This window comes from Punica granatum, chromosome 2, assembly GCF_007655135.1.
Source record: "Punica granatum isolate Tunisia-2019 chromosome 2, ASM765513v2, whole genome shotgun sequence".
Classification (NCBI taxonomy): Eukaryota; Viridiplantae; Streptophyta; class Magnoliopsida; order Myrtales; family Lythraceae; genus Punica; species Punica granatum.
In genome coordinates, this window is record NC_045128.1 from 34,619,595 (window position 1) to 34,633,261 (window position 13,667).

Below are 13,667 nucleotides of genomic sequence, written 5' to 3' on the forward strand. Positions count from 1 at the left end.
TTCGAGCTTAGTTTCGGACTCGGCCCATTTTCTTCTTTTAGAGCTAACGCTCTTGCTGGGCCGTTGAAATTGTGGGCCCTGCGGCCCAACAAGGTCCCCTTCGCGCTATTCCCGTTTCGAGATAATGATCGCGGGAGATTCTTACCGGCACCGAGTGTTAATGGTGGGTTTGGTTTCAAAATTAAAGTAACTTTGATTTTGATTGTAGAAGAAGACAAATGATTGTATAGTGTGTTGAGTTGAAGTTAAAGTTAAAATTTTTGATATGAGAAATGTGTATTTTTGTTACGTAGTGTGTTGAGTTAAAATTAAAGTTAAAATTTTTGTGATTTTAACTACGAAATCAAACATAACATAATAGATTGCCCAAGCCATTGGTTATCGGTTGACATGACACTGCATTACTGTTAATACGAGACCCACAACAATCAACTGTTACAATAGACTTGGTATGAGCGAATCTTTCTATTGCATGTTCAGTCAGACGATTCTTCTCCTAGTACTTGACAGCACCCAAGCTTCTTGATTGCATTGGCATGGTATGGTGGTCACGGGTCAGTCCATAGTAGCATATGCATAGGGTCATAGGCCATGATAATTTTGAAAGACGAGTCACACTGATGGCCAACCACTGTGCACTGTTCAGAAACCTGACAAGGAACCACACGCCTGACGGTCGTGCAGGCACCGATTTCAACTCAACTGTCGATAATATATAACCATCAAGTTCAAACGGCAAGCTCTGTAGCCAAAAAACCTCCCTACTTCCAAGGACCAAGGCAAGTGAAAATAGGGGGGAAAAGGGCAAGAATTTACATAAGGTATTCCGTAAAATATCCTCATATCTAGGCAGCTGCAATATAAAATCTCTTGAATTCCCCTTTTTTTTTTTTAATAAAAAGAAAATTGTTTTTCATCGCCAAGTTTCCCGAAGCCTCGAACTGCCGCCAAAGCTATCAGCTGGCGGGAACTGCAGATGCCAATGTAGAACTCTGGAGCAGTCAGTTCCAGGGATCCCCTTAAGCTTGCTCTCGTCTTCAGCAGCAGCTTCTTTCACAAACTTCAATGGATCCTATATAGAGATTTAAACAGCCCAACAACAAAAAAAAAAAAAAAAGAAATTGAAATTATAATCCAAGTTTTCATTGAAAATTATTTTGTACACTAGGATAGGAGTATGAATCTTGTGTTACCTGGGAGGTGGCTTGAGAAGAAGAAGGACGGCCCCACCTCTCGGGGTCCCAGAGAATAGAGCTGTTGAATGCGAAGTTAGAGAGGTCCATCTGTGATTCTGAGTCGGCCTCGACGAATGTTCTCTTTCGATGCCACCCTAAGATTCGCGAGGAATCGCATATGGGTCCTTCGATGATCAGTTTCTTCCGCTTTGGTGACAAGGAAGCCTTTGGCCATGCCCCTAACACCCTGCAGGACATAAGAAAACCACGGATCAATTTGTCGAAATCGAAGTAATTCTTTTTTGCTGAATTGAGCCATTAACATGACCAAATGAACTATCTTATGAAAATAAGCTACAGATTTAAAATTTTCTCCAAAACCATATTATTTATATATTTATTTTGACGTAGACCAGGCTGTGCTGCAAATATCATTAACACAGTACCATAAGCTCTGGTTTACGAACCAGAAAAGGAGGCAAAGAGAAAAAAAGAAAGACATACTCAATATCTCGGAGCTCTTCAAAGAAATTGAGGTCGTAGACATTGGAAATATCGGAGAAATGAACGATCCCGCTCAACCTATGCTGTTCGATGTGCCGGAGCGCAACATTCCTCTGATGATCTGTTTCTGTTTCCGGATCAGTGAAATTCTCCTTAGGGACCAAGTACCGGTACATGATACCTGATTTCCTGAGAATTTCCGTCATCTTGTCGGACTTGAACTGACCTTCCACAACAATCCACAGTAATGGAGGATGAACCAACTTCAACGTGTGAGCCAACCTTCCTATGAAAACATCCTGGAACCTGTCTCTGGTACTTGTTGGCGTGACGACTATTAAGAGCTTCTGAGGAATCAAACTCATGTCCTCTTCCTCCTCGGGCTTTTCTTCAGTTTCAAGAAACGTGAGCCTTCCCATGTCGTTGGAATTTTCAGGGACTGCCAGAGGAGATTCAGCCGCCAATAGGCTCCGGTTGGAATCACTTGGACGAGGGACTTCTACGGGCTGCAGAGGACGGCTAGAGAAATCCGAATTCTTCGACAGAGAAGCGAATACCGAAGCCTTACCCATCGGTGCAAACCCGGTGAAGAAGCCCATCACAAAGCAGAAACAGAAATGAAAGACAGCCTTTTTCCACAGCTGCACCTTCTTCTTGGACCTCTCCATGGGTCCTACCTCCCGGAAACCTCGAGTCTTGCGGTGAGAACGAAAACCAGAGTTTTTCGGGCCAAAAGTGGCATTTGCCTCTGGTGAAATCCTGTGGACTAAGGAAGCTATTCCAAAGATATAGCAGTGGGAACTATACATTTTCGACATCGTGATTGGCTAGGAGGAAATTGCTTCACCAAGACATCCCTTTGAACGAAAGGAAGGAAGGAAGGAAACAGACACATAGGAGCACCTAGGGAGTCTCAGCTGCACCAAATAGTTGTTGGGGATGGAACTTTTCAACTAAGATCAACAGGTCAAAGAATTCGAAACGTTAATACTGAAATGTTGCAGTTTTAAAGTAGTGTTGAAACGAAGATTCAACTGTACTCTGCTCCCCGTTATGGCAAGAACAAGATGTTGAGACCATACATTACTGAGTTTGGCAAACTATCTAAATTCATGCCATGCGAGTACAGCAAATCCATTAATAATACAGCTGTTGTTTTGGGAATTTTAGTTACAGAAACAGACGCTTGCTGGGGCAATACATTGTTACCAACTAAAACATATTTTGCAAGTAGTGTAATATGTCAAGCCCGAGAATCACGGTCCCACCTTGAATCGACTTGGGATATTGATTTTACCTGGTTAAAGGCCCGGCGAACCAGATTCTCATTTTTCCGAGCTGTGAAAACCAAACCTTAAAAAATGTACCAGATTTTCAAAGGACAATGCTGCAACTGCTCTCGCGGTATTCATCAGAGAATCTTGTGTTCAGCTTGAATTTGATTCTTTTACCTGAAATCATTCACATTAGAAGGATCCATCACAACAGAGACAGGGATATGCATCTGAATACAATGCTTCAGGCCTTGAGAAACTAAACCGTACATAAACCGAATGTAAGTCCCGAGATTGATTTGCTTTTCGACCCAACAGAAGTCCATAGTAACAACAAACCACCAAAAATAGTAACACTAATTCAATTATCGCGCAATTAAAAGTCTGGGAATGATAAAATTCTCCTGGCAACACCAGAGGGTACAAAATATATCCTAGAGCATTACATAGTATATAACTCGTTAGAGCTTTTACATAGACCAACCCAAATTATCAGCAGTTTGATCTTCCTTTCAAACCCATCTAATTCATTCAAACCGACTAAGAAAACCAAAAGGGTCATGTACATGGGCGCAAAAGGAGACGAGAGAATGAAAACCGATGGGTATTTTTGCATCAACTGGATGATTCTTCAAGTCCATAATCCTCCCCAAAGTACTTATCGACTAAACCATTTGCCATGTTTCTCAAGTCCTCGTTCTCGTGAAACTGGTACATCTCCATGGCATCAATCCCGTCCTCCTGCTCTACAAGCTTCGGCCCTTCACCATTCGGCATACCCCTCAATACCTGCAAATATACTTTTCTGATTTAATATCCTAAACAGAGTGAAATCCGCAAAATTAAGCAAGGCCACCCAGCCATTATTAGGTACAGTTGAAAAGGATAATTAGGAAAAGCTGATGCTGAGATATTTTCCCTTACCAGTTCTATGAACTGAAGCCCGAGTCTCGCAGCCTCTGTGTCTGCAGACCTGATCAGTTCAACGAAACCTGAGAGGCATCCATTTTTAACGAGTGATACAAGGTGCTCCACAATAAGTTTTGGCCTCCCATCTCCCTCTGCAGGCCCCACACAGATGTTGCCAAGGGCATAAGCAACTTCCTTTCTTATGTCAAATGGTGATGATGAGAGAAGGCGCAAAAGCAGAGGCAATGCCTCACTCGAAAATATCGACTGCTTGTGCTCAACTGAGCCAGCCGCTATATTAGATAGCACCCAAGCTGCTTCCTACAGGAACAGAGGATTATCATGAAAAAGTAGAAACATGGAAATCTCCGGATCAAGCTAAAAGTCCAAAAAAATGTGTCGGAATCTGAAGTACCTTCTTCAAAACTCGATGCTCGCTTTTCAAGCACTTCACGAGGACTGTTATCACAGAATCTGAACAAGAATCCAGGCATCAGTAATAATAAATGAGACACATGACTGTAAAATGATAGATTTTTTGTCTGAAAGAAATAATTCAGGAACCTGTGATTTCATGTCCTGGAACAAGCACACTGCATGTTGTACGGGAATCACCAGCCACTAGATTGCCCAGGCTTCGCAGTACCTATGCAAGCCCATTTATGGTAATATATTCACTCATGCAAAAATGATGGTCTAAACCAAGGTTGTGACAAATAGAGACCAAATTAAATTACTTTCGTCTATCATTCGCAATGTATTTGAATCATACTACAGTAATCAAAAGATCAACTGACAAAAATATATCAACAACCAAATAAGAAAACTATTTTAACCTTACAATCTTCATCTTACCGGGATAAGCAGCTGCAAACTATTAGATGAGGCCAACCTTTCTACCAGAAGTTGAACAACATCGCTCTTCACTAACATACTTGTAGCTACATTTGAAAGGGCAGAGAGATACACGACCACCCAAGCCACTTCTGTTGCCAACTCCTCATCCCTGATGATAATCGAAAAGCTCAATATACTTGACTAAAAACATCTTTCACAACTTCGAATGAGGAATACCCCGCAACAAAAGGGAGCAAATTAGTAAAAGTGTACGCATCACTTAAGTTTCATCTTTGAATTTACTTATCGTTTACTAACCATGTCAAATATACTTACGCTTTTTTCAAGTGCCGAACAATTGCATCGAGTACTCCCTCGATTCTTATGAGCTCAGTTGCCGCTTTCTGCTCAGGTCCCTGCACTCAAGTTTCCAGAAGAAATTAGAAAATGAACGGCCAAATTTTACGAGGACAGAACAAAGAAAGCACTTATTTGAATTTCAAAAAATCCAAAAATCATATTCTTTCAAATGATGTTTTGAAATAATTATGAATTTAATATGTTAGAAAGAAGCTTGAAACATATTCGAATCACGATATGCGTTCATGAATGAGACTTTAAGACATCAGAGAAAAGCTATTATCACAAACAACATGGGACTTGCAAAGATCTTAAGCTGCAAGTGGTAGAAGAAATAGAAATGAGTAGAATGACAGTTGTATAGAAATTCCAGACGAACTTCATTTGCACTCTTTGATTGCTAAGGTTAGGTGGCGAAAGAAAAGTATAGCCTGTAAAAGAAAGAGAGAAACCTTAATGAGGTTCGACAGTGCCCAAGCAGCTGTTCTCACAGTCGAGCCCTTGTTTGGAAGCATCATTCTTGCAAGAGGCAATAAAGCACCTTGGGAGAGCAAAATGTTCCTTAACTCCTCTCCTTCACCAGCTACATTTCCTAATGCCCACGCACACTGCTCAGCAACAGGTAACGAGCTCTTCTCTGTGCATGAAAAAATTGGAACTTTAAGACAAGAAAAGAAAAGGGCGTCTCATCGGCTTTAGAGAGATGTTTAAGCTATTTTACCCCCAATATGAGCAATAAGTAAAGGCAATGCAGGCGATAAAGCTCTTGTTTCCTCTGGTTTTCCAGCAGCAATGTTTGTTAGACACCATGCCACCTCAAGCAACTGCAACATCAAAGCAAAAAAAACTTAGTAGAACCATTCTCCTCCTTAGTTATAATAACATCGAAACTAAATAATAACCGGAATGAGAATCTTATTTTGAAGACATCTCTTCATTTTTACAAGATATGACTGTCAATAGATAATGACGGGGGATGAGTGGTTCATTTCTAGTTCTAGACGTTATGTTACAGCTCCGCATTGAAATTACAAGTTCACCAATAGAGGATGACAGGGAATGAGTGGATCAACTTAGAAATAAGTAAGCTTTCACATTGTCAGGATAGTTTTCCAATAAAATCACCTCAATAACTGAAAAACTATGTCAAGCAAAAGAGGAAACAGCACAAAAACTTTCACATTGCCAGGATATTTTTCCAATAAGATCATCTGAATCTCTGAAAAACTGTGTCGAGAAAAAGAGGTAACAGCAAAACAATGTTAGTGAGTCTTTGGACCTGTTCATCTGGGGAACCAAATGAAAGACACTGCACAAGTAAGGGTATGGCTCCAGCTTTCAAAGCAGCTTCAACGGGAGGGTATTCCGATCTTGATAACAAGCGTCTTAGTTCACGGAGAGCATTAACTCTCTTCTGCATTGCTCCTTTTCCCCTGATAAGAAAAAAGCATAAATGTCCAGGAGAAATATTAAGTTCACAGTAGAGAAATTAGAAGGCATGTAGACAAAAAAACTGTCTCATAAATTGTAAAATCCCTTACACCATAAGTCATTTCTCTAACCCACACTTAATTAGTTCAATTTAAGATATGCTTCTGACACATTCTTCCTTCACTTATACAATTCCATTAAATTTGCACCATAAAGCTCAATATCAAGTTGAATAAGCATTTCAGTAGCCTCAAAGTCTGTAGGTGAACCAAAAACAGGAAGTTAACATAACAATTTGGTTACCGACAACAGTGCCTAATAATTTCAAGGCAAAAGAATCAGAACTACAGTGAAACAGCGTTTGAAGGTCGAAAGATGGTGAGAGCGGAATCCAAGATTCTAAAAAGTATCTAGATTTAAAATATCATAACAAGAACTTCTCATTCCTTCAAGGTGATGATACCAAATTAAACCAATAAAATGAACTTAACTACTACTTAAATGTCCAGAAAATCAGCAACGAACAAGAAAGCTAGGATAGATCAGCATACTGGAAGGCAACAGCAGTCTGTAATTCTTGAACAGCTGAGGAAGTCTGTGCCTCTAAAATTGAGTCTTCCTCATCAATCACCATTTCATGATCAAGTGAGATATCCCCATCATCACCACCACCACCACTAACACTGACCCTGCAAAACCTCTTTGCACGCACCAGAGACTCCCTCCTCTCTTTTCCCACTGAGATTGCACTTTGCCGCCTCCGTTGTGCTGCCACATTCCCCACTGAACCACGAAAGGAAACGGGTCAAAAATCTCGCGCAACAAGCAAAGACCATAAGTTCCATTCCCAATTACATCGTCACATGATTCACATCATAAAACATAAAATCAGTCAATATCCAGATCCGACTGCTCAAAAGCGAACTATCAGTTAATCATGGGCACACGCCGTACATCACGTGACCGTGTACGAGTTGGCAACTAAATTACCCTCCAAAATTACACGATAAAATGCGTGCTTTTAGTTTCAACATGAGATATTCGAAGGACTTGACCCAGTAAAGTAGAACGCAAGGCCTAGGAACTAATGATTTTACCAAAAATATTCTCATTTGAACTTCTCTTCCATGACTTCTGCTCGGTTCATTTCTAGTTGTCAACATGACCATGGCAGTGGGATTGATATTAACCGAAACTATCAGTTGTCGTCGAAGGGACTATCAAGGGAAAAGGCAGCGCTACTCAAGCCAGCAGATTACTTACAAATGACTATCCCCTTTCTGCATCGATAAGCATGGAAAGGGATGATTTTGAGCAAGTGGGTGTCGGAAAAACAAGGAAAATGAACCTGGAAAACAACGAACCTGAAGATTTGATAGGGTCTCTTCTGTGAGGTGAGTTCTCGTCAGCCATTTCCGGACAATGATCGGAGATGGGGTTCTTCAGTTTACTGAATAAGCTTCAGTGGCTAGAGTTCTCGACGGGGCGGACTCGAATTGAAGGAGGAGGACAAGCCGAAGTAGGAGGAGGAGGAGGAGGAGCGAATTCAATGATTGCGGCATAGCGCGAAGATTCACCGCCATGGTTTTGGTTGCTCCCAAATTCCAAATCAAACTGTGCAGAATTACGGAACGCTCCTCCATAAATGGTATGTAACTAAATGGCCCCCAAAAGTTTCGGCCATGATGCCTTGTTTTGCTTAGAAACATGTTGTGTTTGATTTTAGAGTTGAGTAGAGTTGAATTTCGATTTTAATTAGTTTGTGATGATTGCGTTGTTGAATTATGAGAAAAAGTGTGAAAAATTAGCGATTATGTTGAATTATGAAAAAAGTAATTAATAGTTGAGAAAAATAATATTAAAAATTGAATTGAATGGTTAAAAAAATTAAATAATAATAATAATAATAATAATTGTATTGTTGAATTAAAGAGAAATTGAGTTAAAGTGAAGTATAGTTCAAAAAATTTGTGAAACCAAACGGGTAAGGTTATGTTGGAAACAAAATTTTGCTCCTATTCTTGACAAAGTGTTAGCTTTTCAAAGACTTGAATAGTTTGGCTTACTGAGCACTAACGACTTCAATAGTTTGGCTTTTATTCCATCCCCTTACTTGCTTTGTGATCTTTGATCTTCGATATTTGCATCTTGGAAACTACTCTACCAACCCTTAGTATGGTAAATGTTGCCAAAAAGCCTTAAAAAGAATATGGTGTCGCTTCGTAGTCTATGATCACCAATTTTGATAATTTGGAATACTATGACGACACTTTCTACGATAAATATTATGAGATTTATGAAAAAGTTGTCACGGATAATATATACATCACCGACGCATACGAAAAATGTTAGGAAAAATTGCATCATATAGCACAATTCAATTAAACTTTTGTATGCCCTAGCATACATTTTAAATTTGGCACTGTAGCATAAAGTCAAATATTTAAATCAAATCTAGCACGCCGTTAAAAGACCATTGTACACCTAAACAATAATTAAAAAATAAAAATGAAAAAGCCCCAGCCATAGAGGTGTAGGGAGGAGGGGTGGGGGCTCCTTGTCGGCCACCCTAGCCCCAAGGACACCAAAGACCTCACGAGATTTGGCGGCTCATTTTGGGGTTCGGGGGTGATGGTGACCGGAGTGAGCCCTTCGCTATTTGCTTCCCCACTTCCCCTTCCCTCCTCCTTAACCTCAGATAGAGAGGGAGGGATGGTATTTCTCGACATAGGCCAACACCCATGTGTGAGGCCACCCTCGACCTTAGACGTTATGTGAAAGAAATATTGACTATCCTGAATCGAAATCCAAGGCCTTCGTTCTCAAAGATGCATCCCTCACAAGTTCACGAAGTCATTGGCCTTAGGTTGATCTTCCTCACTGTTTCTTGAGAGCTTCCCCCTGCTCTCCTCAGCCAAGCCCTACAAGGCAAACAAGGTCTCGTGATTACTACTATGATGCTTAAGTCAGGTATTAGAGGAGAAAGAGAGAGATAAAGTAAAATTACCAAATACTGGATGGTGAAAAACCCACTTCAAATGTCTAGAGAATGAGTATTTATAGAAGGCTCTTTGGGCATTTACTTACGGCAGCTAAGACTATTGAGTACTTGACCGGGCTCTTGGGCCTAGTCCCATCATGGGCCAATGAAGTTGAATTGGGCTGAAGCCCATTTGATTGAGCTTCCCGAGCTTGTCACACGGGAGAGGCTTACTGAGCCCGATGAGGAAGAATTTGCAGCTCCTCCATGCCTAGGGGGGGCCTAGCATGAGCCCTTTCACGGGGAAAGGACTCGTCAAGATCCTTCATGGGAGAGGTCGCCCCCCAGAGCATCAATCCCCATGGAGGTCGAGCCCCTACAAGGTTTTAAGCACCTGGAGAGCCCTTACTAGGGTCAAACCCCTGGTGAGGTTGAGCCCTTATAATTCGAGCTCATACTAGGGGGTTGAGCCCTTGTAAGGGTCGAGCCCTTATCATCCGCCAGGGTGGGGGGCGTTGAACCCTTATAAGGGGACTCAGGAACTCTTAGAGGGGTCAAACACCTATTGGAGCATCAAGCCCTTGCAAGGATTGAGTCCACAAGTGGTGTTGAGACCCTACCAAGGGTCAAGTCCTTAAAGAGCCCCTTATAGGGTCGAGTTAAGCTCCGATGAGCTCTTACGAGAGTCAAGCCCTTGGGGGTTGAGCCCTTATTTGGGGTGAGGGGGGAGGGGTTGAATACCTTAAGAACCCTGACGGGGTCGAGCCCCTACTAAGGGATGTCCATATGGGAGTCAAGCCTCTACTGGGGGTTGAGCCTTGTAAGCGGCGAGCCCTTATGGGTCAACTAGAGGATCGAGCCCCTAGGCCATTGAGCCCAATTGGGGAGGGGTAGGGGTTGCCATGGAATGAACAAATTGTAAAGTACGAGAGTCGTCCCAACATTGATTGTTTGAGCAATTGATGTGGGGTTTCTAGACTAAATGGGCTCTTCCATCTAATAAATTAGTCTTTTTGGTCGGACTCTTCCATTTAGTCTAATAACAATAGGTATCAACGTTAACCTCGGAGTGGTGACCTATGACGTCATGGCCCGGGACAGCCATGACCAACGTAGCCATGACAACGTGGACATAACTAATGAGGACGTTGGTCCTTTATGGGGAGACAAATGTTATGGAGTGAACAAATTGCAAGGTATGTGATTTGTCTCACATTTATTGTACAAACAAATGACGTGAGATTTATAGATTAAATGGGCTCACCCATCTAATAGACTAGTCTTTTGGATCGGACTCTCTCATTTAGTATATAACAAGGGTCGAGCCTTTATGGATGTTGAGCCCTTAGGCAGGGGGCGTTGGCGTTTCATTTTCAATGGACTTTCTTTTGTAATTTTCAGATCTTTTTTCCATGATATTATTCTATTTTTCAAAATTAAAAAAATTGATTGAATTCAACGTCAGTAAATATATTCACAGGGCGCTACATGACCTTCCATTCAGCCAAACTGGAGTGCAATCGTCATATCTTGGAATCGGATGGTGTATGTGGAATTGTAGTAAATCATATGGGGTGCACGGAGAATCTGCCCTACGTAACCAACAATGGTCTGCATGGACTCTAAAGATTGGACTCGATTAATGGGCTTTGACAAGCCCAGGCCCAACTCGGAACCATGAGTAGGCCCATTTGTAACTGGGCCCATGAACCCACACTATGGGCCTCTCTGTTCGCCCGTTATATACGGTCAACGCCCCCTGCTCTTCCTACCTTCGGGGGCGGGGACAGTTTTTGTCCGATCCACTCTTTTGTTCTGACTCAACGACTCTTAACGGTTTCTCCGGACACCAAACGGAAAGTGTAATCCAATCGCTAACGGGCGTCACCTAGCTCTGTCTCCTCCGCCACCAGCACCACCCGCCTAGCTCCCCACAGGTCGGGACGATGCCTCCGCCGCACCTCAGGGCCATCACTCTCACCAACGTCCGCTATGAGCGGGGTGACCAGCTCGGCCACTTCCTGGCGTGGGTGTCCTTGGTCCCTATCTTCATCAGCCTCGGTGGCTTCGTCTCCCACTTCATCTTCCACCGCGAGCTCCAGGCCATGTTCTTCGCCCTTGGCCTCCTCATCTCCCAGGTCATCAGCGAGCTCACCAGGGCCGCCGTGAGGCAGGCCCGTCCGGAGGCCTGCGCCCTCCTCGAGACGTGCGATTCCCACGGCTGGCCATCCAGTCACTCCCAGTACATGTTCTTCTTCGCCTCCTACTTCTCCTTCCTCACTATCAAGGGCCTAGGCGGTGTTTGGGACACCGAGAGGTCCAACAGGTGGGCCATCTGCTTCTTGCCCTGGTGCCTCGCCTTTCTGACCATGCTCTCTCGGGTTTATCTGGGCTACCACACAGTCGGGCAGGTACCCTGATGAACTTAAAATGTCACTATAGATCACATATTATCTGATCCGTCTTTAACTTTCCTGATCTTCAGTGACCAATGACCGATTACAGTGATTGAAATCGGGAAGAATGCGAAGTTCTTGGATGACACCTGATTTTGATCGTGTTCTCAAAACAGTATAAGCCTTGGGAGAGTGATTCAACTAATTACGTTTTCTTTTTTTCTTTTGGCTGATATGTTGCAAGGTGTTTGACGGAGCTGGGATGGGGATTGTTCTGGGAGCAGCTTGGTTTCGGGTGGTGAATTCCATGCTCTACCGTTATTTTCCAAAAATCGAAGAGAGCAAGCTTGGTAGGATGTTCTACATCAGGGACACTTCCCACATCCCCAACGTGCTGAAGTTTGAGTATGACAATGCAAGGGCTGCAAGGAAAAACATGGACTCCAAGTGCAGCTGATGATAGACGAGGATTTTCCGGTTAGTTGAGTTGTTATATTATCTTTCTAAATATTGATTTTAATTCATATTTCGATTTTTCTTCTAACTTGTTTAAATGCTATGTTCAATACATATAGTCGGTGCAACTGTCTGACAATGACAAGTTAGTATTTGGGAAATTGAACGCGCATTGGCATGTTATCAAGGCATATCTATCTGTTTACAAATGCAAAATACTATGAATCTTTTCCTCGATTGCTTCTAGAGTGTTTTTTCTTACTTGTTTGCCGATGATGCTTGTACAGAGTGATTCCTTCGTTTACATATATATATATATATATAGATCGTTAAGCGGATAAGCGAGCTACTATATGATGGATTGCGCACAGAGTATTTAGTCCGTCTTTTAAGTTTCAACTGGATGAGCTTCTGACTGCTTTAGAAGGTCCATGTCATTCGCCTGCTCGTTAGGACTCATGTTTGTCGGTATTGAATCAGATTAGGGTTTGCAAGAATGTCAGCATCCTCTTGGGAAACAGTTTCTTGACTCGAGGGAAGTGCCTCGCTTTGTCTGCATTTAGTTTTGTTGCAGTATCTTATTTGGCTTGGGGATACGCATCCAGAACCATACGGGTGTACGGATTGCTTTCTAGATTACTGATATTGGAATTTATTAGACTCTTGGCTGGTAACGATCAGATGAAGTTAACACTGGACTTACTTCACTTGGGTTCGTGGCTTCATTCCTCTTACTCTAAAACATTTTCCTTTTTCTGTTCCGTTCGTTATTTTTTCGTTATTTTCATGGCTCTAATGAAGTAGATCTTCCTTTTAACCGGACAGAAATACTTGCACTTACTGTCGATATTTACATAGTTTGGAAATTTTGTCCTATAACTTTCTGTAGTTCATTCCTCTGCATCTTTTCTATCAGTAAAGAAATCGAATCCCTCTCGAAGGATATCCCAAGCTTGAGTCCAATTCTAAATCCTATACTAATCCTAAATATCTATCTATCCATCTAATAATAGTAAATTTATAAAGTTTTGGACATTTATACGGAGAGTTTCAATTATTTTATACTCTCGCAACTCTACTTTATTTCATTTTAATAATTTAATTTATTATATTATATGTATTGTGCAATTTTTAGAATAAATAAAGCGAGTTTCTCATTTACTATGTTTTGTTTTATTAGGAAAAAACCAAAATAGAGATTTTGTTTTTTTTTTTGTTTTTAAGTTTAATGTGTTATTTTACTACCTTATTTATTTTTTAATGATTAAAAAATGAGATCTATCTAATAATAATAAACTTATTAAGTTTTGGACATTTATAGGGAGAGTTTCAATTATTTTACGCT

At 41.6% G+C, this 13,667-nt stretch overlaps 3 protein-coding genes across 3 annotated transcripts; 1 reads left to right on the plus strand and 2 right to left on the minus strand.

The window, feature by feature from the left end:
* Positions 1–378: 378 nt before the first annotated feature.
* On the minus strand, positions 379–2,585 carry LOC116196922 (probable beta-1,4-xylosyltransferase IRX9). The gene is made up of 3 exons (XM_031526870.1): positions 1,680–2,585; positions 1,194–1,422; positions 379–1,072 (listed from the first exon to the last, which is right to left on the minus strand). Exons 1-3 carry the CDS (start codon positions 2,495–2,497, stop codon positions 914–916), a joined length of 1,206 nt encoding a protein of 401 aa, XP_031382730.1. The 5' UTR covers positions 2,498–2,585; the 3' UTR covers positions 379–913.
* Positions 2,586–3,281: 696 nt separating this feature from the next.
* LOC116196921 (importin subunit alpha-9) lies at positions 3,282–8,064 on the minus strand. Its single transcript, XM_031526868.1, has 11 exons — positions 7,855–8,064; positions 7,042–7,273; positions 6,339–6,492; positions 5,781–5,883; positions 5,512–5,696; positions 5,036–5,115; positions 4,718–4,868; positions 4,427–4,508; positions 4,278–4,336; positions 3,878–4,183; positions 3,282–3,742 (listed from the first exon to the last, which is right to left on the minus strand). Exons 1-11 carry the CDS (start codon positions 7,901–7,903, stop codon positions 3,569–3,571), a joined length of 1,575 nt encoding a protein of 524 aa, XP_031382728.1. The 5' UTR covers positions 7,904–8,064; the 3' UTR covers positions 3,282–3,568.
* Positions 8,065–11,261: 3,197 nt separating this feature from the next.
* LOC116197279 (lipid phosphate phosphatase gamma) lies at positions 11,262–12,557 on the plus strand. Its single transcript, XM_031527368.1, has 2 exons — positions 11,262–11,881; positions 12,111–12,557. The coding sequence occupies exons 1-2, from the start codon at positions 11,417–11,419 to the stop codon at positions 12,321–12,323; spliced, it is 678 nt and encodes a 225-aa protein (XP_031383228.1). The 5' UTR covers positions 11,262–11,416; the 3' UTR covers positions 12,324–12,557.
* Positions 12,558–13,667: the final 1,110 nt, after the last annotated feature.